The 26,297-nt window shown below is 46.5% G+C and overlaps 1 protein-coding gene across 1 annotated transcript in view; it reads right to left on the bottom strand.

Annotated features, from left to right (window-relative positions):
* LOC121877110 (twitchin-like) overlaps window positions 1-26,297 on the bottom strand; it is a 144,835-nt gene that overhangs the window by 12,458 nt on the left and 106,080 nt on the right. The window contains exons 76-97 of the mRNA XM_042382741.1: window positions 25,814-25,980; window positions 24,926-25,513; window positions 24,142-24,723; window positions 23,662-23,967; window positions 23,297-23,432; window positions 21,981-22,147; window positions 19,937-21,403; window positions 19,527-19,829; window positions 19,009-19,393; window positions 18,563-18,768; window positions 18,011-18,313; window positions 17,209-17,366; window positions 16,690-16,806; window positions 15,712-15,918; window positions 15,145-15,399; window positions 14,661-14,811; window positions 13,038-13,925; window positions 12,598-12,897; window positions 9,493-12,144; window positions 8,871-9,158; window positions 7,770-8,457; window positions 7,390-7,523 (exon numbers count right to left, since the gene is read on the bottom strand). Coding sequence (XP_042238675.1) covers window positions 7,390-7,523; window positions 7,770-8,457; window positions 8,871-9,158; window positions 9,493-12,144; window positions 12,598-12,897; window positions 13,038-13,925; window positions 14,661-14,811; window positions 15,145-15,399; window positions 15,712-15,918; window positions 16,690-16,806; window positions 17,209-17,366; window positions 18,011-18,313; window positions 18,563-18,768; window positions 19,009-19,393; window positions 19,527-19,829; window positions 19,937-21,403; window positions 21,981-22,147; window positions 23,297-23,432; window positions 23,662-23,967; window positions 24,142-24,723; window positions 24,926-25,513; window positions 25,814-25,980 — 10,448 coding nt within the window. The remainder of the gene's footprint in view (window positions 1-7,389; window positions 7,524-7,769; window positions 8,458-8,870; window positions 9,159-9,492; window positions 12,145-12,597; window positions 12,898-13,037; window positions 13,926-14,660; window positions 14,812-15,144; window positions 15,400-15,711; window positions 15,919-16,689; window positions 16,807-17,208; window positions 17,367-18,010; window positions 18,314-18,562; window positions 18,769-19,008; window positions 19,394-19,526; window positions 19,830-19,936; window positions 21,404-21,980; window positions 22,148-23,296; window positions 23,433-23,661; window positions 23,968-24,141; window positions 24,724-24,925; window positions 25,514-25,813; window positions 25,981-26,297) is intronic.

Here is a 26,297-nt window from a genome sequence, read left to right as displayed (position 1 = left end):
TAAAAACAAATTAAGGAGATAGTAGTGACTAGTAAACAGATAAAAAAGCAAATAGACAAACCAAAGCCTAATGTCACCTGGTCCCGACGAGATATTGCCAGAGTATTAAAGGAATGTAAGGAAGAGCTTATTACCCTTAGCAAATTGCTAACATGTCCTTAAAAACAGTAGTACCAGAATCCTTAGAGACAGCTAACTGATAATAACCGATTTTCAAGAAGGGGATAGATCACTAACCTCTCTAACTACCTCCAATCAGTCTAACATCAACAGTAGGCAAAATACATTAACAATCATTCCAAATTCTATTCGAAATCACCCGGAGAAGTACAGATTGATCAATGACTCCCAGTATTTCACAAGCTGACGTTCTGCCCAAACCAATCAATTAACATTCTTTTCATCAGTTTCGAATAGGTGGACGAGAGGCACAATTAGGCATATCCACCTTTAGCAAAGCCGACAGAGTCCCCACGCAAGACTAATTAGAAAGGTAGAAGCCATGGCATCAAAGTTGCAACATCCTTAAATGGATTAGGGCGTGGTTACAGGGCAGGAAACAGAAAGAGCATTAACGCACTAAGTCCCATTGAGCAACGCCAAGCTGAGTTCCCACGGCTCAGTACTTGGACCATTATTATTTATTATATACATAAACGACATAGATATCGGCAGAGACACAACATACAAATTTACTGACACACTAAAATAGGACGACATCAAACGGACTAACTAGGCAAAACAACAGAAAGATCTAAACAAACTTTAAAGCCCAGTCTGAAAACAGATGAAATTCAACGTTGACAAAATGTAAAGTACTCAGTATAAGAGATAAACAGGAAACCAGATACCAGCATGAACAACGATGCCATAGAGAAATCCGACAAGAGAGAGAGATTTAGGAGTAATGATAAGAGGAACTTAAGCCAAGCAAAACAATGTGTTTTGCTCATAACAAGCATAAAGTACTTCGGTTCATACAAAGGAGTGTTAGTTACAAGACTACCCAAAACTGTATCTGCTCAGAGACCACACCTGATTACAGTTAAGTTCAGTTCACTATAACACAGAATGGATATAGAATCCTTGGAAAGAAATCAGAGGAGAATGACAAGACTAATCCCGGGCATTAGGAACCTTGAGTATAGAGACAGGTTAAAGCACTTAACCTGCACCCTTGAGAGACGTAGAGCGAGGCGACCTGAAGAGGTGTATAATGAAGGCAGGCTAACACAAAGGACATACAAAGTACTCAAATTATCCAACCAGGAGCTAATCAAAACAATGGTTTTAAATTACACAAATTTAGATTTAGCCGAAATAGGTAAACACTGGTTTAAAACAGAGGGATAAATGGAACAAGTTAACAACATCATAAAACCTAACACGCTGAATAGCTCAAACATAGGCGATGACATGAGCAATAGGTTAAACGGACTGCCCGGTATTCTTGGCACCTACTGACTTTTGTGAGTCTTCCACAATGTGGTTTTGCTCGCACAAGGCTAATACAGCATTTGGGTTCATATAAAGAAAAGCATATAAGACTAGTGTCATCCTAAAACTGTATCTTGCTCTTGTGAGACCACACCTGATTACCCAGTTCAGTTTGGTCATCGTATTACAGATGATATAGAATCTGGAAGAATTTGAGGAGAATGACAAGATTAATCTCGCATTAGGGAACCTTGGAGGCAGAGACAGGTTAAAGCATCTTGATCAGACCCTCGAGAGACGTAGAGCGAGGGCGACCTGGATAGAGGTGTATAAGTGGGAAGCTAGGCGAAACAAAGGGGACATTACAAAGGGTACTCAAACTATCCAACCAGGAGCGAATCTCAGAACAATGGTTTTAATTAGACAAATTTAGATTTAGGCGGAAATAGGTAAACCCCGCTTGGAAACAGAGAAAGTGTATGAATGTTTCGTTACCAAACATCATCATTAACTTGAACACGCTGAATAGCTTCAAACATAGTTGGTTTATATGACAATAGGGGTTGGGGTAAACGGGACTGTCGGTAAGGGGCTTAAGTAGGCCCATTAGCAGTTTCTCCATTCTTATGTTTTATGTTCTTCTTCAAACATAGGTTGGATGCTTATATGAGCAATAGGGGTTGGGTGTAAACGGGACTGCCCAGTATGGGCCAATAGGCCCGCTGCAGTTTCCTCCATTCTTATGTTCTTATGTTCTTAAGAACAGCGAGACTTCTAAAGTATACAAGAGAGTCCAGACAACAAAGGGCATCGCGTTGTCTCATAACCGTCGTGAGTTGATAGTTCACAGCTTAACCACAACTAAAAAATTGTTTGCAGCTGTTAAAATATAAACTGAATTTGTTTTTGTTCAGCTTCATATGGATTTTAGTACACTTGTTGCACCAGAGTTTATTAGGCATAGAATAGACAGACAGACAGACAGACAGACAGACCCAAGCGGTAATAATGTCCTCGTCACCTTTTAAACCTGTAAATAATAAGAATTATACACGTTGATCTTAACAGACTCGTACCTAATTAACTGTATACCTGTAAGCGTCTGTTTACACCTGGGGATGTTACCTTACTCTAAAACATTCATAATTTCGTTTAATTAAAAAATTTTTTTGAAAGTATTATTTAAAACATAGTACTATATACTGTATACATACCTAAGAATAATGTATATATTATCAACAAATTTCTAAGCGTTTCTAAAAGTCTAATAAGCTTTTACAAATAACAGTCGTTTAAAGCTTAACTGAAAAGCTTTATGTATCAAATCTTAATTTAAGAGAAAAGTTTTAAAAAGTAATAAAACACAAAAGTAGTCAGATTAAAATAAAAATCTATATATAACACACATTTAAAAGTTGTAGAAGATATTGTATGTATTTAAACCAAACTATCTGTAGCCTGAGGTCTATGTAACAGGTGAGTAATTGTTTCATAAGACGTATGGATAGTTCTTAGTTTTGTGTTGTCATAGAAGAGTTAACCTGAGTAATGTTCCTCCACACCTCACGCTCCACCACTACTCCACACCTCATCCTCCACCACTACTCCACACCTCATCCTCCACCACTACTCCACACCTCATCCTCCACCACTACTCCACACCTCATCCTCCACCCTCTCCACACCTCATCCTCCACCACTACTCCACACCTCATCCTCCCACCACTACCCACACCTCATCCTCCACCACTACTCCACACCTCACGTCCCCACCACTACTCCACACCTCATCCTCCACCACTACTCCACACCTCACGCTCCACCACTACTCCACACCACATCCTCCACCACTACTCCACACCTCATCCTCCACCACTACTCCACACCTCATCCTCCACCACTACTCCACACCTCATCCTCCACCACTACTCCACACCTCATCCACTGATCCACCACACCTGGATGCTCCTCATCCAACTGTGCGTCATTATAAGGTTACTGAGATCGAATTCTTAGTCAATCTTAAAAAAAAAGAATCATTTTGCAGTATTATCTCTCCGGGGTAATATAGTGCTTTAACCTAACCCAACCCAACCTAACCCAACCTAACCTAACCTGTCTATATCAACAACCATCATTATTGTTGTTTTTGTTATCTTAATGATTGATTATTTGTGTTAATATGTTTTTATTTTAACTTATCAGTGAATTCTTAAAAAAAATTATATTGTTAGTAAGGTGTGGCTGAGGTGGTGTGGCTGTGGTGGTGTGGCAGCAAGGTGTGTCAATAGGGCGTGGCAGAAAGATGTGACAGTGGTTGTGTGGCAGGATGTGGCAGCGGTAGTGGCAGCAGTGAGTCTGGCAGCAAGGCATGTCAACAGGGTGTGGCAGCGATAATGTGTTCGCAGGATGTGGCAGCAGGGTATGTCAGCAAGGTGTGTCAACAGTAGTATGTCAGCGGAGTCAGTGTTACAGAGAGGAACAGGAACCTAACCTAACCCACTCCTGTAAACACACACTTTTAACTCCATAATATTCCTCAACAAACCACAACAACGACCATTCGTGAGAGAGGACAAAATAAAGATAATAATAATAACATTAAGAGTACTAGTGATCAAGGACAGACTGTGTAAGTAAGTGCACGAACCTTGGAGTAATGGTTCATCAAAATGGATTTCAGAATTGCACATGACCTTCTCCGGCCTGATGCCTGAAGGAGAACGATAGAATCCTTTAATAGCGTTATTCTCAGGCTGCCAACTACGTTTATATTATCCCTAGGGACACCTGTATCCTGTACCCTAGGTCAGGTCAGGTGAAGGGAGTTTATTTAAGGTAAGGTCAGTCGTAGGTCATATCAAGTGAGAATAGTCCCTCAAATTACATATAATGTCAAGGTACAGTTTTAAAGAGTCAGATTTTGTCACCGACGTTCAGCATCTTAAGTTAGGTCAGGTCAGGTCGTCAAGAGAATGGCTAAGGAACTGTACGTGGGGTCACATTAAAGTCTAAAGATTCTCATAAGATTAGGGCAGTCCAATGATCTGTCTACACGTGTTAAAAAACGGTTAAGCAAGTAAACTGGAAGGCCAGGTCACGCTAAGATCGAGTCTTGAAGGTCATGACACAACCATCCTGAGGTCTGGACGAGCGATCAGGACTAGGTCAGATTATATATGTAACTAGACTAAAAGTATGGTTACAGAACTACCACAAAATTACACTTTTAAGTCAGGTCAGGTCATGGAATTACCCTTGGGTCAGGAACAGGTCAATCAAGTGCCTTTGGGTCAGGTTAAGTCAGGAAAGTGTCCTTGGATTAGGTCAAGTTAGGTCATGAATCTACCATTGAAGTCTGGGATGTGTCGCGGCTTTACCCAAAATAAGACACTTTCCATATTCTCAAAGATCCTAAAGACAATTCTTCCTTGTAATTGGTAAGGCGAAAATACACCCAGGCACACTAGAGTCACAGCGGCACTTGAACGCCATCTATGCTACCAACAGGGTTTGGTCAGGTGCTTCCTTACGTCACCAAATGAATCTTTGAGAATTAGTCACCAGGGTCAGTGAGAAAGATAAGGTGATGTCAGGTCACTTTGTCTACTTCATGATAAGGTCAGATAAGAGCTAATAGGCTGACTTCGGCTGGAGTATGCTCAATGGGTTAAGCTCACAAGACTACCCTGAGGTCAGTTCAGCTCGAGGAACTGCCTTTGGGTCAAAATCAAATTATAAAACAAATTGCCACTTGGGTTATATCAGGTCACAGATCTACCTTTAAACAAGGTCAGCTAGGGACAAAATTTTTGTCAGGTCAAATCAGTTGGCTACTTTGAAATTCGGGTCAGGTCACAAGACTAATCAAGAGTCAAGTCATGGGACTACCTTTGGGGCAGGGTCAGGTAATGAGACTACATTCGGGTTAGATCAGGTCAGTTACATCCAAAGACCATTAATTCAAGTCTATGAATGGCCTTCATATTGAGTTAGGTTAGGTCACGACACTACCCTAAAGTCAGGTCAAACTATCTACCGGGTCAACTACTCGTCCTGTGAGCAGTACACAACTGGTACCGTATGGTAGAGTCAGATGTGCGTGACAGGGCTGTTTTCAACTCCAGGCGTGTGATGAAGTAGTATTTGCTTCAGGTATGTGACGAGGCAGTTTGTAATTTAGGTGTGATCGTACATTGTATATAGAGCAACTAGTGTGTATCTGGTAGTGTTAAGGTAGAATTGTGTGTGTGTGTGTGTGCGAAGGCCATAAATCTTACGCTCAGGGCCTCTCCGTGGTCCCCGGCCACTACTACACCCACCTCACCATCTCATTATGAACCATTATGGGACCTTTACAAGCTAACTGGGATCGCCAGTACTGAGGTGCCACACACACACACACACAAACAAACCGAGAGAGACACACATCAACTCAGGGCAAAAACACTCAGTCCCCCTGGCTCCTACAACTCCCTCGAGCCACCCCAAACAACACACAACTCCCCTACACATCCGGAACAGTTCTTCATAATCATCCGCGTCTTTCACAGTATTTAACAACCTTGAAGATGTGATGAATATTTCCCGGTAATCGTGTAAGAAAATCTGGTTGGGGAAGTTACAGGCAAGGGAGGAGAGACAGGGGGGAAAGGTTTTTATTGTGGGCTACATGCAGGCATCACCTATCCGACTCTTCCGTGAGTGGGTTGGTTCTACACCTCTAAAAAAATACTAAAAACTCCGCCAGAAAAACAAAAGACTGCATCATGCTCATAGGAATAGATTTTTGTTTTAAATAAAGGAAAATTGGCAACCGTGAGATAAATTGGTGATACATTATAGACAAATAAAGAGGTTAAAGGCCAGTAAGTGAAGAGGTGTTGAAGGGGAGAAGATGGAGGATTCCAATTCACAATTTATGGCCCAGAGATAAATAATTTTTAATTGAAATTCATACAATTACTTAAAAAAATATTCCAGATTATATATATTAAAATTTAGATAAGAACCAAATTAAAATACCGATCAACTATAAATTACGAAACAGTGAAAAGAAAAACAAAAATAATTACTCTCAGAAATGGGTGAAGAGACACGCGGGGTAAAGTGAAAACAAAATAAACACGTCCATAAATCATACAATTACACATTAATAAAACAATTAGTGTCATCAACAGAGAAATTAAGGTGTTGGATAATAACGAATACATTTTTATAACAAAGAATATAATAATAAGAGAAGGAGAGACGTTGACAAACAAGGCAAAAGGTAAAGGTGAAAAAAAGCCTTTGTTATTATTATTATGATGACCACTGAAGGTAATACACAGGCGACGACACAGGGACAGTATAGTAAAGAGTTGATATGATAAAATCTACACGAAGGAGTCATATGTATAGGTCGTCACGGAGGTTGTTTACCATAGCTATTTTGTTGAAGGGAGAGGGGGGGGGGAGGGGTACCTAGGCTCTGTATGACGTCACACAACACTATACCTCAGTAGACAAATGACCAAAAAAAAAAACAACCTGTTGGCTCTCCGTTAACAGTAGATGGTACAAGGAGTCTGTTAAATGAGTCTTTAATATCAACCCCTTTAGAATCTGTTGCCGCTAACGGTATGATCACAAGAGAGGGAACATTATCACAGTCAAAGATCAAGGAACTTGTCTGTGTAACGGGGAAGGGGGGAGGGGAAACCTAATAGTTTATACAGAATATCTCCTTCGCTTCTGGTGCACCGCGAGAGACGTACAAATAAACACAATCTGTATGAGGGAACTGAACTGAGGAACGGTGGGGCGTCGGCCTTCAGTGGATGCTTCGTGTATGGTGATTATAACAGTACCCCCAGCAGAAGACGACTCCAGCGAGGGATAATCAGTGGTTGTCTCACAGGGGCGGTATGGGAGGTGAGTGTGTGTAGGGCAGTGGCATTGTTTACTCACCCAGGTGGATTATGTTCTTCTCGTGCATGTGTTTGACGCCCTCACAAATCTGGCGCATGTAGTTGATGACTTCAGCCTCAGACATTACGTAGCCCTCAGCTGTGATGCGCTCGAACAGCTCGCCTCCAGACAGGCTAAGGAGGACAGGCACGAACAATGAGAAACATTCTAATGATTTACAAACTAGAGAAATACCCTGACGACTGAAAGAGCAAATTGACTACAAGTAGATAAAAAAATTAAAGCTTTCCTAGACACTAGCTAAAAATTTCCCGAACCAAAAAGTAATCTGAGGGTTTTTCTAATCAGTCATACCACTTATCTGTCTATTTTTACCACTTTTCCCTCTAAAGAAAGTCAGCGCCTGATCTAAGACTTACAATTCGAAGATGAGGACCATCTCGTCGTCATCTTCAAAGGCGTCGTGAAGGTTGATGAGCTTAGGGTGGTGAAGGTGGTTCATGATGTCTATCTCCTTACGGATCAACTCCTTCTCCATGGCGGACGCAACGGGGATGAACTTGGCGGCGAAGATGTTGCCAGTCTTGCGTTCTCTGCAGCGATGGACAACACCGAAGGCGCCAGTGCCGATCTCCTCCAGGATGTCGTAATACTCATAGACAGAGTCGTGCTTGATGTCAACAGGCTGTGGAACGTACTTGGAGTAGACATCGAAGACGAACTGGTCATAGTCGTCAACAGATTCCTTCCTGCCGCGGATCTTCTTGCCGGTCTCATCCACCTCGTACTCCTTCTTCTTGTGCTTCTTGGCGAGAGGAGCGGGAGTCTCCACGACACTTGTGACGGTGGACGGGTCGGAACGGCCGTAGACGTTCTCGGCGTACACCCTGAACTGGTACTTGTGGCCAGGACTCAACCCCTTGATCTGGGCGGTGGTGAGACGAGTGTTGGCGCACCTGATCCAAGACTCCATGGGCAACTCTCTCTTCTCGATGATGTAGTTGTTGATGTTGGCGCCGCCGTCCCAGAGAGGAATCTGCCAGCTGAGGACACACTCGGTGCCCAGGACATTCTCCACCTTGGGAAGACGTGGCGGGTCGGGACGGTCTGCATCACAGTAAACACACGTTAATAACATGTTGAAATAAAAGGAAGGTAATTACAACAAAAAAACTTGCCCTAAAATATTAAAATATGTTTAGTTTTATGTATCTAATTATGTTATTGACCATAAGAAAGCATATGAGGCACAAAACATAAGAATATATATCAAAGAAATGGTGTCAGTAACGCAACACTGAACCATGAACCTGCCTTCAGTAAATAAAGATGAAAGAGCATTAAATTGAGTTTACTGTTTCAGGAACGACTTTGGGGAGGATACAGTCGGGGGTGGGATGGGGAGGTTCATGGGGCGTGAATGGGGAGGAGGGGAGTCAGAAGGGGGTGAAGGGGATGTAATTGCAACCTAAGAAAGTTCTCCTCTCCTAAGAAACGCCAAGATAACCTCGATGGCTTACCTGAAATCTGAATCTTGATGATGACTGAGTCTGAGCCGAGTTCGTTCTCAGCGGTGAGTCTGTAGCTGCCAGTGTCGAGGTTGTTGACGTCACGCAGGGTGAGGATGGCGTGGCGCTGCTGGGTCTCGACGGAGTAGTGGCCGCCGGACTCGATGGTCTCACCCTCCCTCTGCCAGGTGATGCGGGGACGAGGGTTGCCGATGAAGGGAATCTTGATGACGGCATTCTCGCCCTTGTCGAAGAAGGCGGTGTCGCGGAACCTGGGAGGAACGTTAATCTTCGGTGCCACTGTAAGAAAAAATGCATTAATGAGACTCTCAAAGCCATACCCTCAAAGCCATTCCCTCAAAGCCATACACTCAAAAGCCATATACTGTCTTATATTCTCCATGATAATCTGTGTGTTAGTGTGTATACATTTTTTTGAGACGCTGTGGTATATAGTCAAGTGTGATAGTAGCATTATGACAACACATGATTTGACTTAATTTTCATTCACAGGTTCAGGAACTCATAAGTCACTCACAGGTACAGTAACTCATAAGTTACTCAGGTGCAGTAACTCATAAGTCACTCAAAAGTAGAGTAATTCACAACAGAGCCACAGGTGACCAGTACTCACACTTGATAGAGATCTCAGCCTTGGTGCTCCTGATACCACCGGTGTTCTGGGCGCGGCACATGTACTCGTCCTCGTCCTCACCGTACACGTCATGCACCGTCAGGGAGTAGGTCTCGCCGTCACGGTTCATGGCATACTTGGCACTGTTGCACAACTCACGCATACCCTTGAACCAAGAAACATTGGGTCTTGGCTTGCCGGAGATCTGGCAGGTGAGGGTGCCACTCCTGTACTGGAGGGCCATCACGTTCTTCAAGGGCGTCACGATCACTGGCGGAGTAGCAGCATTGGGATCCTTAATCCTCACTGACGTCGAGCATGTTGAAGGCTCAGACATGCCAGCGTCGTTCTCGGCAAACACTCTGAATTCGTACTGGCGATCCTCAATGAGGTTGGACACATTGATCTGGGTAGGCAGGCAGATGTACTGGTTCACCATCGTCCAGATGTTGGAGCCGATCTCACGCTTCTCCACCCAGTAACCCTTAATGCGGGAACCACCATCATGCTCAGGCTTGTCCCATTCCAGGTGGACGAAGTCGCCACCCACCTCCGTGACGTTGGGGGTGCCTGGTGGGGACGGGGGGTCGTAAGGAGCCTTGGCCTTGATAGGATTGACACCTGTCAAGGGAGGTCCCATTCCATTGTCGTTGACAGCCATCACCCGGAACAAGTACTCCTGGCCCTCAGTGAGACCCTGGACCGTGAAGGAACAGTCTTTACAGAAGGAGTTAATGGTGATCCAGTTGGCATAAGTGATGTCCTTACGCTCAACCACGTAGTGTGTGACGGGCAGACCACCATCGTAGACGGGCGGGCGCCAGGTGAGGTGGCACATGTGGCGGCTGATGTCGGTGACTTCCAGAGGAGCTGTAGGGGCACCTGGCACACCTGTGATGTACACGATGAAGTTTCCACTGACGGAGCCAGAGTCGTTCTTGACAGTGAGAGTGTATGGGCCAGCGTCATCCTTGACAACCTCCCTGATAAAGATGATGATGAATTCATCAAAGACGGTGAACTTAAGACGCTGAGACTCTTCCACAGGCAAACCATTCTGGGTGAGTATAACATCGAGAGGCAGGTCACCAGTAAAGTAGATCTTGATCTTGGTGTTGTCGCCCTCAGGCAGGTAGAGAGCATCATGCATCTGGGTGATACGTGGTGGGTTGCCAATCTTAACATGGGCGATAGAGGTAGCCTGGCCAGCATCGTTGGCTGCCACACAGGCATAGTCACCCTCGTCCACCTCCCACATGTCAGAGATGATAAGTTTGAAGTGTCCATTACGTTCCTCAGCGGTGATGCGGCCACCAAGAGTCACCTCACGGCCGTTTCTCAACCAGCGGGCTGTGGGCACCGGCTTGCCTTCGGCTTCGCACTCGAGGGTGATAGACTTATGGAGAGCGGCGGCAGTGTTCTGCAGGTTCTTGATGAAGAACGGTTTCTCTCCTGGAGCTGCCTCGCGGATCTTGACTGGCTGAGCACTCTGTGATGGGTCAGACTTGCCAGCAGCATTAATGGCGTACACACGGAACTCCACATCACTGCCTTCAGTCAGGTTAAGCACAGTGTATTGAGTATCTACCACGTTGTAGTCATTACACTTCATCCAGATGCTGCCAATCTCACGTTTCTCAACCATGTAGCCAGTGATGCGGGAGCCTCCGTCGCTCTCTGGCACGGTCCACTTAAGGTCGACGTAGTTCTTGCCGATCTTGGTGACGACGGGAGTACCAGGTGGTGAAGGTACAGCGTACTTACCCTTCAACTTGATCTTCTTGCTTGGTGGTGAGTATTTGCTAAAACCAGCAGCATTCTTAGCCTTTACACGGAACTCGTACTCGTGGTTGATCAGGAGAGAGTGGACGGTGTAGGTGGTCTCCTTCACGAGGAAGTCGTTGGCAGCAGCCCAGTTGGTGTCGGTAACATCGCGGTACTCCACCTTGTAACCCTGGATCTTGGCGCCGCCGTCCGACGCTGGACGATCCCAGGTGAGGATCACGGAGTTGATGTCGTGATCCAGGATGTTGGGGCGGCCTGGAGGATCGGGCACAGTGAAGGGGAACTTGGCTGTGATGGGGTCAATGGTCTCCAGAGGATCTGAGAGGCCGTACTGGTTCTCGGCGCGGACGCGGAAGAAGTAGGTCCGGTTAGGTTCAAGTCCCATGACGTCGTAGTGGCATGAGCGAACAAATGCCGACACCTTCATCCAGATGCCCGTATGGGGTTCGAGGCGTTCCACTTGGTAGTTGGTGATAGGTGAACCACCATCGTCCGCGGGAGGACGCCACGCCAGGGAACAGGTCTCCGGGGTAATATCGGACACTTCCAGAGGTCCCTGAGGGGGTGACGGCCTGTCCACCACGTTGACTTTGCAGGAGCCAGAGTCTGCTCCCTCGGTGTTGGTCAGCTTGATGGTGTACTTGCCGATGTCGGAACGCTTGGCACTCTTGTTGATGAACACGGTGGAGGAGCTGCCGGTGTCCATGTGGAATTGAATGCGGTCGTCGGGGGCCACCTCGTTGGGGCCAATCCACCACTGGACCTTCGGCTGCGGGGAGGCGATGAAGGGCACCGTAATAGTGAACTCCTCGCCGGCGATCACCGTCATGTCGCGAATGCTCAAGTCTGACGTGATCTTTGGAGCACCTGGTGAACAATTGGACATTATTTGAATGGGAATATTTTATATGAATATCTTTTACCTGTGTGACTATGGCAGGGAGTGTGAAGTCTTAGTAAGTGCAAAAAATTTTTAATTAAGAATGATCACAGGTAACTTTTCACAATGGTATTTATAATAAATTTAGATACCATCAAACATTTCAACAAGCCAATTAAATTCTATTGAAGTCTTATATTGTAACTACCAAACGAGGCAATGATCAACTTCAAGCAAATGATATATATTATGTGCTTTATTGAATCAACACACAGCAAATATTTTATATAACATATTTATAGTATTTTAGTGTGTGTGTGTGTGTGTGTGTGTGTGTGTGTGTATCTGCCCGCATATGAAAGAGTGTGAGTGAGTAGAGAGGATTAGTGGCTGTATATGAGTCTATCAGTGAGTGTGTGGGTACAGGAGGAGACACTCACGGAAGCTGATACACTTGATGTTCTCGCTGGGGTCGCTCCACGGGCCCTGGCCGGCGGCGTTGACGGCAGCAGCGCGGAACTCGTACTCCTGGTGTTCCGTCAAGTTGATGACTCGGTAGGTGGTGTCCTTTACCATGGCGTGAGAGGCCCTGCTCCAGGAGATCTCTCCCACCACCCTCTTCTCCACCACGTATCCCTGGATGTGGGCGCCGCCGTCGTGTCGCGGCTTTGACCACTGGATGGTGATGGAGTCTTCGGTGGACTCCAGGCCGCGAGGTGCTCCTGGCGCGCCTGGTGGGTCTGTGGACACGAGGTACAAGTTTAGCATAAAAACAAAACCAAAAAAACATGAAATGAAGGATGTATTTTTTTTTCTTCAAATACAGCAGAGAGCCATGTTGTGGTATTGGGTCAACCTAGAACACTAAACTGCTACTAACCGAATGGATGCCTGGCCCTGATGGGCGTGGGTGAGGTGCAGGGGTCAGACTGGCCGTACTGGTTCTCCGCCATCACGCGGAAGTCGTACTCTTGGCCGACGGTGAGGTTACGGATACGGAGGAAAGGAGCAGTGACGTAGCTGCTGACCTTCACCCAGTTGCCGCGGCCTTCACGCTTCTCAACCACGTAGTTGGTGATGTCAGCGCCACCGTTGTCCTTCGGTGGGTTCCAGAAGAGGGTGAAAGCGTCGCCGTTGAACTCGTCAGCATGGAGGTTCTCAGGTGGTGCTGGGCGGTCAAGCACGCGGACATTGACGGTTACAGAGTCGAATCCACATGGATTTTGGAGTCGCAGCTTGTACGGGCCGGTGTCTGAGCGCTTGGAGTTGGTGACAATCATGGCACAGTAATCATCAGTGAGCTTCTCGTGGATGCGAATGTCAGCATCAATTTTGATCTCATTGTCATCGCGATACCACGTGGATGTGGGCTTGGGGAAGCCTGTGTACGGCACGTGGATAGAGAAGTCCTCGCCTGCACGTACAGTGATGTCACGCACGGCGCTGAGGTCGATGCGAGGCTTGTTAGCCTGTTCCTCGATCTTGATGAGGTTGGAGGGACGGGATGGTGCTGAAGGACCCACTTCGTTGACGGCAATCACACGGAAGTAGTATTCATCCAGCTCCGTCAGGCCGAGCACAGTGTAGTTGGGGTCTGGGTGAGGGAGGCTGTTAGCCGGCTGCCACTCCTCCTCGTCCTTCTGCCTGTACTCCACCAGGTAGCCCTTGATCTTGGCGCCACCATCCTGGGAGGGTGGCCGCCATGAGAGCGTCACGCAGTTGCGGCCAATACGGTCCGGCCTGGGCGCCTCCGGTGGTCCTGGCAGGTCTGGGGACACACAACAATCATGAATGTCAATCAAAATAATTATTATATATACACCTGGCCACTCTCCCACTATACAGGAGGACAGTACACAACTATCCTCACACATCACTACCGTTAACATCATCTATTCAACTATTCACTTCACTCTAGGAATCCCTCTCACTCGTATTCTAGTTGATCAGTTTTTCCTTCTCCTTCACTACCCCTGACTCCAACATCTCTCTCGCCATCACTTCTCTATGTATACAGTATTATTCGTTCAACCTTAACTGTCACTCTCCATTATTCTTCCTCTACACCAAAATATTAATCCTTTCAGTACGATGAAATTACCCATTGAGGAATACATTGAGTAATATAAGTTGACATTTGTATTACTATGACGTATCCTTTTGAGTAAGATTTATCAACCCTTTGATTACAATGACTTATTCTCAGGAGTATGATGATAACGTATTCAAGAGGTTAAGTCATCGTACTGTAGCGATTTAAACTAGTACTGCTTGCAATTTTGTTATCATTGTTGTATTGTACGCTTTTGTTTTACTCATACACCAGACAGATACCCTTCAATCTGTATTCCATCAAAGTCACAATATCTAATCCACTCATCAAAGCGTCTGCCACCTGCCTACCTCTCACGACCAAAGTGTTCCTCAAATATACCAGGTACTTCCTCAACCTGAAGAGTATCCTGAAGACCATCCGGAGTAGCTGAAAGAATACATTACTTACACTTCTGCACCTTGGCCACGATGGTGTTGGATGGCTTGCTAGGGTTGCCAGGGCCTGCCTCGTTGAGAGCAATGATACGGAAGTCGTAGCGGTTACCCTCTGAGAGTCCCTGCACGGTGTACTGGGTGTTGGGCGTCGGGTAGTGGTTCACCTGCAAGCAACACATCCTCAGTTAGTTTACTTCACTATCAATGGGAGGGATGTTGAGTCTGCATGCTGTGTGTTGTGGCTAGTGATGCTGGGGAATGTACTTAAGGGAGAAGAGAATTTGCTTCATAACAAAGACTATATGGATGTGGGTAACTTTCATGACACTGTGTTAACTCATAGGGTGAGCGGCTGTTTTATGCTTATATCACTGTCAGGTGGGTATGTGTCAAGTGGGTATGTGATAAGACTTCAAAGGGTTGTGTTATACTCAAGTGATTCCCATAATTACTGAGTGGGTATGAGATAAAGCCCTCACCTGATACACTCAACTCACCCTTATCCATTCACCGCCACGCTCACGCTTCTCGATAATGTAGCCGGTGACGGGGCGGCCGCCGTTGTTGACTGGAGGCTTCCATTCCAGCGAGCAGGTGGATGGACTGTAACCCAAGATGTCTGGACGCTCTGGCGCATCCGGAGGGTCGAAGGGATTCTTGGCTTCCACCGGTTTGCCTTCCAGAGGCTCAGACACGCCGTACATGTTCTCGGCGCGGACTCGGAAGCGGTACTTCTTGCCCTCCTCGAGACCCTGTTGAGGAACACCAAGAGATGCGGTGAGGAGGAGGTGTTGGCGGTGGTGGGGCTTGACGGGCGACACTCACCTGGTCATGCTTGTGGGTATGAAGGATGTGGTGTTTATGGTGATGGAGGAGGTACTGGTGATGGTGGTAGTGGTATGGTAGCTGTGATGGTGACGGTTGGTTGTGGTGGTGATCGTAGTATGTTAACAGTGGTGAAGGGTACTTTTGGCCAGTTATGGGGATAAAGGAGGTCACAGGTAAAGGTGATAATGGTGACGGTAGGTTATGGCCAACATTCCCAGGTAAATAAAGTAACTTACCTTGACAGTAAAGTTGGTCTTAGGGCAGTACCCGGGCACGACCTTCCAGATGTCGTAGTTGGCATCCGTCTTCTCCACCACGTAGCCCGTCACCTCTGACCCGCCATTATCCTGCGGCGGCTTCCATGACAGAGAGATGGTGTGGGCGGTGATCTCCGTGGGCGTGAGAGGACCAATAGGAGGACCCGGTTTATCCACAACGATGACCTGTGGGAAGAGTGGGCGTGGTGAATGGTTGTCTCTAGTTCACCTGGTGGGGGAGTGACTGTCTCTAGTTCACCTGATGGGGGAGTATCATACCTGTAGACGCTGGGAACAAGGTAAAATTCACCTCAAGGTAATTTAATGTTACCAAAAGAGTATTACGAAAATAAATAAAATAAATTAATTTTCACTCATGGGAACTTTCTAAGGCGGAGAAACCTGTCTTAGGAGTGAATACTGACCATGAACATACTCAAGCTATAAACTTTCCTATGTAAAAAAAAACATGACGAGTTTTAATACAAATTACATACAGAGTCGTGTAAAAATAATTATACAGGTGTGTGTTTACATATTTACATATAATTTAGTAACTATAATACCTTAATACAGACTCGTGCAAAATAGATATAATTGTTTATTTACGTTATTTACAAAACGTTTAATGTCTCTTCTGGTAGATATTGCTTCTTAATGAGTCGTGAGTAGGCAGGAGCCAAAGGTGTACTGCAGGTGAGCGAGTGAGTGTGGTGGCACCTCGATATAGCCTCTACCACCTATTATATAAATTATTACTATATAAATATATGCTTTCTTTGGCTTCACTCTGTAGTGTGTGTGTGTGAGTGTGAGTGTGTGTGTGTGTGAGTATGAGTGTGTGTGTGTGTGTGTGAGTGTGTGTGTGAGTGTGAAAAATAGCACCCAATATCCTTAGCCCAGTCGACAAGGCCCCCAAGCGTTTACCACAAGACCCAGCCAGCCAGCCTCACTGACCTCGATGTTGGCAGAGTCTTTGCCATAGGGGTTCTCTGCCGTGATGGTGTATGTGCCTGAATCCTCCCGGCGAGATTTGTCCACGAAGAGACGGCAGTGGTCGCTTGTGGTCTCCATCTGACAGAGAGAGAGAGAGTATCGTTGGTTAGTATGTAAACAATGGATGGTTATACATATGATTATTTTCTTAGTTTATTCATTTTTTTTTGTTCTTTTTTTGTGAAGATGTTAAGGAGATAAATATAGAAAAGATATATCTATTACTCAGTTGTCGTCTATAATGTGTAAACAAGAAAATACACAAACTTAATGATACATCTCATTTAATGATTTTTTTTTTACTATAATATCGTCGCTATTGAGGAAACCAAAGAAGAATAACAAAATCACTTTACTATTTGCCATCTACTTTTTTCTTTTCTTTTATTTACTCTTTCTGTCTTCGTAATTAAGACAACAATGATTGCACCAAAAATCATGACATATCCCATTTACATTCACAGAAGACCGGGGACTTACCGAGGTCCTCTTGCTGGGTTCGATCTTCTTGTCTTTCTTGGACCACTCGCAGGCGGGCTGAGGCGCTCCTGAGAGAGGGATCTTGATGTCGATGGGCTCTCCGGCACGCACCTTGAGCTTCTTGCCCAGCAGACCATCCAGGTACAGCTTGGGAGCCTCTGTAATGGTCGGCAGTCATCAAGACGTGGCCAGACAAGGTGTGTGGGTGTTGATGGACTGACCAGCGGGGCGGGTTATGTTAAGGGTGTCAGGATCATGTTGAGTGTCAGGGGGTGTCAGGGGGAGGGTGTCAGGATCATGTTGAGTGTCAGTGTCAGGGGAGGTGTCAGGATCATGTTGGGTCAGAGGTCAGGAGGTCAGGATCATGTTGGGTGTAGGAGGTGTCAGGACATGTTGAGTGTGTCAGGGGGAGGGTGTCAGGATCAGGGGAGGGTGTCAGGATCATGCTGAGTGTCAGGGGGAGGGTGTCAGGGGTGTGTCAGTTCAGGGTTGAGTGTCAGGAGGGTGTGGAGGGTGTCAGGATCATGTTGAGTGTCAGGGGGTGGGGGATGTTGGGTGTATCGGGGGTGTCAGGATCATGTTGAGTGTCAGGGAGGGTGTCAGGATCATGTTGGGTGTGTCAGGATCATGTTGAGAGTGTCAGGGGGAGAGTTTGTGACGTTTAGTTTAGAAGGATAATATTTTTAACAACAAACGCGTTCTCTAGCAAAATAAGATGAAGTAACATAACAAACCTACTATATACAAGTGATCATTTAGATGAATTTCTGTGCATGGGTATAGGGAGGTATAAGGTACTGACCGCGCATGGGCTTGGCGGTGATGGGTTGTGATGGGTCCGATGGGTTGGACGCTCCCATCTTGTTGTTGGCGATGACGCGGTACTGATACTGCTCGCCCTCGTTGACCATGTCGTCCACGAACTCTGTGGTGCGTAATGGGTCTCGGTTGACCTTCTTCCAGCGACCAGAGTGGATGCCGCAGCGTTCCACGTCGTAGCCAGTGATGGGAGAGCCACCGGTAGAGCGAGGAGGACTCCACGAGATCTTGATGAAGTCCTTGTCGGAGTCCGTGCAGGATGGCCGGCCAGGGGAACCAGGAACATCTGTGGGGGAGTGAGAGAGGATGACCCACCACGAGCGACAGGCTGCGTCCTTGTGTACATTGTGGGAGGTTTCAGTTGGTTGATCCATAAATCAGGTAATTCAATGAGAAGTTTACATTAGCATCATTAAATATGTAATAAAGTATATATATATATATATATATATATATATATATATATATATATATATATATATATATATATATATATATATATATATATATATATATATAAGGCTAGGTGACTAACCTGCTGAGGCCTTGGCTGTAACGGGCTTGTCAGACACAAGAGGTTCACCACGGCCCTGCAGGTTCTCAGCCCTGACGCGGAACTCGTACTGGGTGCCCTCCAGCAGGCGTGGCACTGTGGCGTGGGTCTGCTTGGGGTCTACCCAGTTCACGGCTGGCACCCAACCTCCACCGTGAGTGATGTCACGCTTCTCAATGACGTAGCCACTGGCGGGGGAAATGGTGTTAGTGTTTCACAAGAACAGGAAGTTCGTGTCGTGCTTAACGATACGGAACTTCATTATATTGTACATCTTCCCTTTTCTCTTTAATAGGAGATGAATATCAATGGAACTAACTTAACGTAAGAGGTTGTGCAGAGGTACTCTGTACTGTTGTACACTACTCAGAAAAGTGATGTTTACATGGCGCGTTATGGTGGGTAACAGTAATAAAGGAGAGACTCACGTGATGGGGCTGCCACCATCATCCTTCGGCGGCTTCCACGACATGACGACGCTGTTGGCCTGTACCTCCTCGTACGTCAGAGGACCCTCGGGTGCTCCAGGTGTGTCCAGAACAATTACCTGGAAGGTGGCCTCGTCCTGACCACTCTCGTTCTTCACCCTGATGAGGTACTCGCCAGAGTCATTGCGCGTGGTGTTGACGGTGTGCAAGACACTGTGGTTGTTGATGGCAGTGATGGTGGTTCGCACATCAATCTGTAGCTCCCTGTCATCATTGAACCAGAACACGTCAGGCTGAGGCTCACCAATGTAGTCCACGTCGACATGCAGGACCTGGCCAGCCTTGATGCGCACATCATAGAGCGGACCGAGGATCCTGGGCGCCACTGTAATTATTGAACATGAATTAGATTTCGGATCAGAATATGAAATATATAAAAAAATTCTTCATCTGAAGAATAATGAACATCACTTGACTACACAAGCTGTAGCAGACTAAAGGTGCCTCAACACACTCACGGTGCCTGGGCTTGCAGATAACGGAGTCTGAAGGCTCAGATGGTTCGGAGTTACCGGCCTTGTTGACAGCGATAATACGGAATTCGTACTCTTGTCCCTCTGTCAGGTTAGGTACTGTGCCCTTAGTCTCGGGGCCAGTCAGGCGGGTCGCCGTCTGCCAGTAAGGTGATCCACGTTCCTTCTTCTGGATGAGGTAGCCGGTGATGGGCGCGCCACCGTCGTGAGATGGTGGAGTCCATTCCAGGTCTACGTGATCACTGTCCCAGTCGACGACGTTGGGGCGGCCAGGTGGGCTCGGCTCGTCTGTGGATAAAAGAGAGATGTCAGTAAATATAACAAGAAATCAGTTAAATATTTATTTAGTATTTTGTTATCACCATTTAGAGAAGATATTATAATGCGCTACTCACCCTGAGCGTTCTTGGCAATGACGCTCTTGTCGGTGCACAGAGGTTCAGACTCGCCGATGGCGTTAACAGCCTTTACCCGGAAGTGGTATTCCTTCATATGGACGAGGCCGTGGACGTCCGCCATCAGGCCTGACACCTCAGCTGCCTCAGTCCAGGTGCCGCGAGACAAGTCCATCTTCTCGACGAGGTAGTGAAGGATGGGGGAGCCACCATCGTCAACAGGAGTTTTGAAGGCCACCTTACAGCTCTCTCGTGTGACATCAAACACGTTCAGTGGACCCTCAGGTGGTGAAGGCCTGTCAAGGACGATCACCGTGCCTGACGCAGATGCCTTACCCAGCTCATTCTCCAGTGTCAATGTGTAACGACCACTGTCAGTGCGCTGGGCGAACGGAATGTCCAAGATGGTCTGCTTACCGTAGGTCTGCAAGTCCACTCGTTCTGACTCTGTAATGGGCGAGCCGTTGATACTCCAGGACACCTTTGGTCTCGGTGCTCCGCGGATTGGCACTGTGTAGTTGAGGCGCGTGTTGACCTTGATGATCAGGTCCTCCAGGTCTCTCGTGTCAATACCAGGCTTCTCAAACCGAGCCTTGCAGACGACTGGCTGTGAGGAGTCTGAGGGGTCAGAGTTTCCTGCTTTATTGACAGCAATCACACGGAACTGATACTCCTCACCCTCAGTAAGGTCAGGAATAGAAGCCTTGGGGCCGTGCTTGGCTGGCAGCTCGAGGGCCTTCTCCCATGGTCCAAACCGCTTCTTCTTTTCGACGATCCAGCCAGTGACTGGCGCGCCACCATCAGAACGAGGCTCCGTCCATTGGAGATCAACGCGGTCCTTGTCCCAGTCCATAACCTCAGGTGTGCCAGGCTTGGTGGGTTTGCTGTAAGGATCCTTGGCGGTGACGGTGTCCACGCCGGTGCATGGTGGACCTTGACCTTGACGGTTGACAGCTGACACACGGAACTTGTAGTCGTGTCCTTCAATAAGGTTGTCCACCTGGTGGCTCGTTCCCTTGACGTCTCCACATGGCACCCAGCGGTAAGTCTCCATGTCCATCTTCTCCACGACGTAGCCAGTGATATCTGAGCCACCGTCATCCTTAGGTGGCTTCCAGGCGATGGTGCAGCCGTTGCGGTTGACATTGGAATACTTGACGGGTCCTTCAGGAGCGCCGGGCACGTCCAGGACGGTGATGTTGACGGTGCAGGTGTCTTCACCGTTCTTGTTGCGGGCGTTGAGGGTGAAGGCACCGCTGTCGGCGCGCTTACAGTCGGTGATCTTGATGGTGGTCATGTAGTCTTCGCTAATGATGGAGAGACGGTCGCTGGGGTAGAGGTCGTTGTCCCTCACTCTCCATTGTTTGGTGGCTGGAGGTTCACCCACCACCGGCACCGGCAGGTTCAAGTTCTCTCCCGCCTTGATCTTCACGTCCATCATGGCATTACGGTCAATGCGAGGAGGAACTGAAAAAAACAAAATATACCGTACCATTAACCCATCAAGTAACTATTACCAACAGTAGTATCAGACCCCAGCCAGTGGTGGTGTATGACGTCAACTGAAGATAATCGACACGTAAACTAATATAATATTGACTTACTTATACTTCAGCTATGAAGCAAATGTAATTACTGATAAGAATATGATTATCATGTTATGCTTTTAGGACAGTTCGTGAGTGTTAAGAGTTAAGACATAACTACACTAGAATATATCACTATTAATATAACTGACAGTGTTGTGTGAGTTAGTAGCTTGGGAAGTTATAAAGGTAAGTGTCTTGGGGAAGTAACTCATACAATCACCTGAAAAGTTATATTCGTGTTTTCGCAAGTAATAAATATAACTACTTTGAACACTTTTAAACGTAAGGCTTTTGAGATATGAGTATTATTAATTATACGTACAAATGAACCATAATTATATTGAGAAGAAATGAATGTAAAAAAAAAAATAAAAAAAAAAAATCCACAGGTGTTCTCTACCCCCCAGTTACAGGGAAGGTTACAAGTTAAAAAAACCCTACACACGGTTACTTACGATTCTTGGGTCTAGCAACATGAGGCTTGGTGGGCTCTGAAGGCTCGCCGGGTCCTGCCTTGTTGACAGCCACGACACGGAACTCGTACACGTTACCCTCGAGCAGGTCTGGTATATGAGCCTTGCACTGATCACCTTCTACTGTGGCGCACTTATCCCAGAGTGGACTGGAGGAAGAGTGACGGAGGGAGAGGATAGATTCGTGTTGATATATGATGTGAGTTACGTCGAGAGAGAGAGAGAGAGAGAGAGAGAGAGAGAGAGAGAGACAATCTTACCAGGGAAAAAAATTAATACTTGGTTTCAAAACAGAATCATCGAAACAAAATAAATAGTTCTCATCCTTACATATAATAAATACAAATCAAGAACAATAGTTAATCCCCCAGAATACAACACATTAATCAATACTGCTCCAGAAACACTACCAACACTCAACCCTGGAAGAAGATCTATGCAATACAACCGTGCAATATAACAGTGCATAAATATAACAACATGAACCCTACTACATTTTAACCTATAGTAATACCAATCCCTTATACCAGTGAAAAACAAGAGATACTCAGACAGAGTTATTCACTGTGCACAATTCTACCAGATTATTATTTTTTTTTGTAATTTAAGAAGATATTAAAATGTATTGGTAGTTATACATTGATAATTTGTGTATAAGAAGATAAGGAGAGTTGATTTTGTTTACATTCATGACTAGAACAATATTAAGAATGTTTTATTGATGTACACCTAGTTTTGTATATACTTATTGTACAGATGAAGTGTAAACATTATTACTGCTACGGGTGTACAATATTACAATAAAATGTGTACAATAGCAGTTCACGATGCAACAACAAGTACGGTCATAAATAAACATTGATGAGATCTATACTGAACTCGGCCAGAGGTGTAAGCAACTCTAAAGTCACGTAAACAAACACAGGGCTGCCACCTTTACCTCGGGCAGTCAGGGTCGTACTTAAGCATAATTTCGTATCTGAAAATGTGTTAGAAATCAGGAATCAGACATTGGCTACACTGTTCTTCCTTTATATTATTCTTATCTCCTTCATTCATTCCCAATACTCTACTTACCATTTCTACCAATATTTCCTCAGTCCTTTCTTCTGTAATTATCTCTATTGTATTCATGTTTTTTTTTTTTTAATCACGAATTAGTATATAACTTTCCATTAACTTTTCACTGTTTATATTTTGCCCCCAATGTGTGTTAATTTTTCTCTGCACCCATTAGTGTCATCACCCTTATTATAGACCAACACCTATCATCACCCTTATTATCGAGCGTTACTCACTTGTATCGGTCCCTCTTCTCGATGATGTAGCTAGTGATAGGAGCACCACCGTCAGCCTCAGGCTTCTTCCATTCAAGGTCCACAAAGTCGCAGTCGAAGTCGGCAATGTTGACGTCCTTCGGCGAGCTTGGTGGATCTGGTGGAGGAAGACCCCGGGTAATGGATGGGTGTTGTTTATCTCACCTAACCTACATCCTGAACCTCATCTTGAGGTGATCTCTTTGTATATACAGTAGTTGGAACTATATGCAAATTTATACATGTATACGACGCTGCTGATATGTGAACTAGTCTTCACTTTTGTTTAATTGCATTAAAGTTATCTCTAGTGTCAAGAAGACCTGATGACGATGAACCCGACTCACCGAATGGATTCTTAGCCTCGATGGCCTGCTGAGTGGTAAGAGGGTCGGAGGTACCCAGACGGTTGACAGCCTTCACACGGAACTTGTATTTGTGTCCGGGTGTGAGGCCCTCCACGTCGAAGGAGGTCTCCTTGCCAGCTGTCTCACCAGCAGGAACCCAACGGCCCGTCGCCTCGTCCAGCTGCTCAACGACGTAGTGGTCGATGGGACAGCCGCCGTCGTCAGCAGGTGGCAGCCAGTCCAACTTGCAGCCCTCGGCGAACACCTCGGACACCTTAAGAGGGCCCGTAGGTGCTCCAGGCTTGTCTGTGGGCATGATGGTCACGTCGAGATTAATAGTTCTCTGACACTAATTATATCTTAACATATATAATACAAACAACTATAGCAGATAATGTAAGGTCATTTAAAGTAAAGGATCCCTGGTGAAGTACTGATAAACCGAATTAGGACAACACAAACACACACAATGTGACTCACCAAGCACAATGACCTCGACGTCAGCGGAGTCTTTGCCATTGGCATTCTCTGCCGTGATGGTGTAGGTGCCGCTCTCAGCCCTGGTGGCGCCCGTCACCCTCAGTTTGGTGTTGTAGTCGTTGTACCTGATGTTGGTCACACTGCTGGGCTTGATGTCCTTCTTCTTCAGCAGCCACTTCTTATCCGGCATAGGTTCGCCAGAGATGTTGATGTCGAACACGAAGCTCTGTCCAGCCTTCACCCTGACGGGGATGAGGTTGGTGCGGTCGATCTTGGGAGGCATGTTCTTAGGCTTGACGGTGACAGGATGAGTAGCGTCAGATGGGAGGCCGGGACCTGCGGGGTTGACGGCACGGACACGGAACTCGTAAGTCTCACCCTCGATGAGATCTGGTACCGAGCAGCTGGTCTTGTTGGCTGGCACCTCGCACGCCTTGTCCCAGCCGCCATACTTGTCCTTCTTCTCCACGATGTACTTCTGGATGGGCGCGCCACCGTCGGTCTTGGGAGGATCCCACTTGAGGTCCACTTTGTTCTGGTCATAGTCGGCCACCTTCAGGTTCTCGGGCTTGCCTGGTTCCTCTGTGGTAGAATTAATACAAAATGCCATGAAGTATATTGATAGTGTCTATAATACCGAACAACTTTTGAGTACAGGCATACTGTATAATAGAACTAGTAAAATGTTTATTTAAATTTATGATTATGTGAGAATTTTTACAAGTACACTGTTGGTGAGGTGAGACAATAAGGTTTACGTTTATATAAAAAGTGATGAACGTACCGTAAGGATCCTTGGCCAGGACGGGCTCCTCCGCCTTGAGAGGATCAGACTCGCCCTCGGCGTTCACAGCCTTCACACGGAACTGGTACTCGGTGCCCGGGCTGAGGTTGTTGAGCTCCACCGAGGGCTCCGGGCCAGCTGACCGACCAGCTGGTACCCACAAGCCAGTGTTGGGGTCCAGCTTCTCCACCTGGTAGTACTCGACGGGAGTGCCACCATCGTCCTTGGGACGCTTCCACTTGAGCTTACATCCAGTGCCACGTACGTCGGACACCTTGATTGGTCCCTCTGGTGGGCTGGGTTTGTCCGTGACGGTCACACGCACCGTTACCTGGTCCTTGCCGGAGCTGTTGGTGGCAGTGATGACGTACTCGCCTGAGTCTGTGCGCAGAGTGTCACGGATCACCAACTTGGAGTTGTAATCGATGTTGGTGATGTTGACGTGTCTGTTGGCCTCCAGCTTACGTCCCTCGTAGGTCCAGGTGGAGGTTGGAGGCGGCTCGCCCGAGATGTCACAGTCGTACTTGAGCATTGAGCCCGCTGAGATGGTGACGTCACGTAGGTTCCTGCGGTCGATCTTTGGTGGCACTGCAGAGACAAACACATACCTCAGTCATCTATCTGTCCAACCATTTATCTATCTCTTTATGTAGTGAATCTCTTTAATCTATATATATGAAAGATGAGGTCACGTGGATACATGAAACAGAAGAGGAGGGGGTGGAGGAGGAGGGGGTGGAGGAGGAGGGTGGAGGAGGAGGAGGGTGGAGGAGGAGGGGTGGAGGAGGAGGGTGCAGGAGGAAGGGGTGCAGGAGGAGGGACTGGAGGAGGAGGGGTGGAGGAGGAGGGGGGTGGAGGAGGAGGGGGTGTAGGAGGAAGGAGACTCACAGAATCTGGGCTTGGCGGTGATGGTCTTGCTGGGGTCACTGGGCTCACCAGGACCAGCACGGTTGACGGCCGTGATGCGGAACTGGTAGTCCATGCCCTCGATCAGGTTAGTGGCTGAGCCCTTACACTCTGGCGTGTCTGTCTCACACGCCTTCTCCCACAAGTTCCTGTCGGGGATACGGACATTTTATATTAATTAATGACAAAATAATGACAGAATAATGTGATAAGAAACACAGTGAATCATAGAAAACGTAACAAAAGCAAAGTATTTGGAATTATTTGACACATCTTTGTTATTTTCTTTTTATATATTTTCTCCCCTTGTTTTCTTTTTCTGCCAACGTTCTGATTTCTAGCGTAATTGTTCTAACGAAGTCTAGATTCTCAAAATTATCGAATGTAAGTTTGACCACAGATACATACATTGAAGAGCTTCTCAGAAAATGGTTATATATGAATGAAAGCAACACGCATACGTCAT

Source organism: Homarus americanus, unplaced genomic scaffold, assembly GCF_018991925.1.
Source record: "Homarus americanus isolate GMGI-L3 unplaced genomic scaffold, GMGI_Hamer_2.0 scaffold33468, whole genome shotgun sequence".
Lineage (NCBI taxonomy): Eukaryota > Metazoa > Arthropoda > Malacostraca > Decapoda > Nephropidae > Homarus > Homarus americanus.
This window is presented reverse-complemented; position numbering and strand designations above follow the sequence as displayed.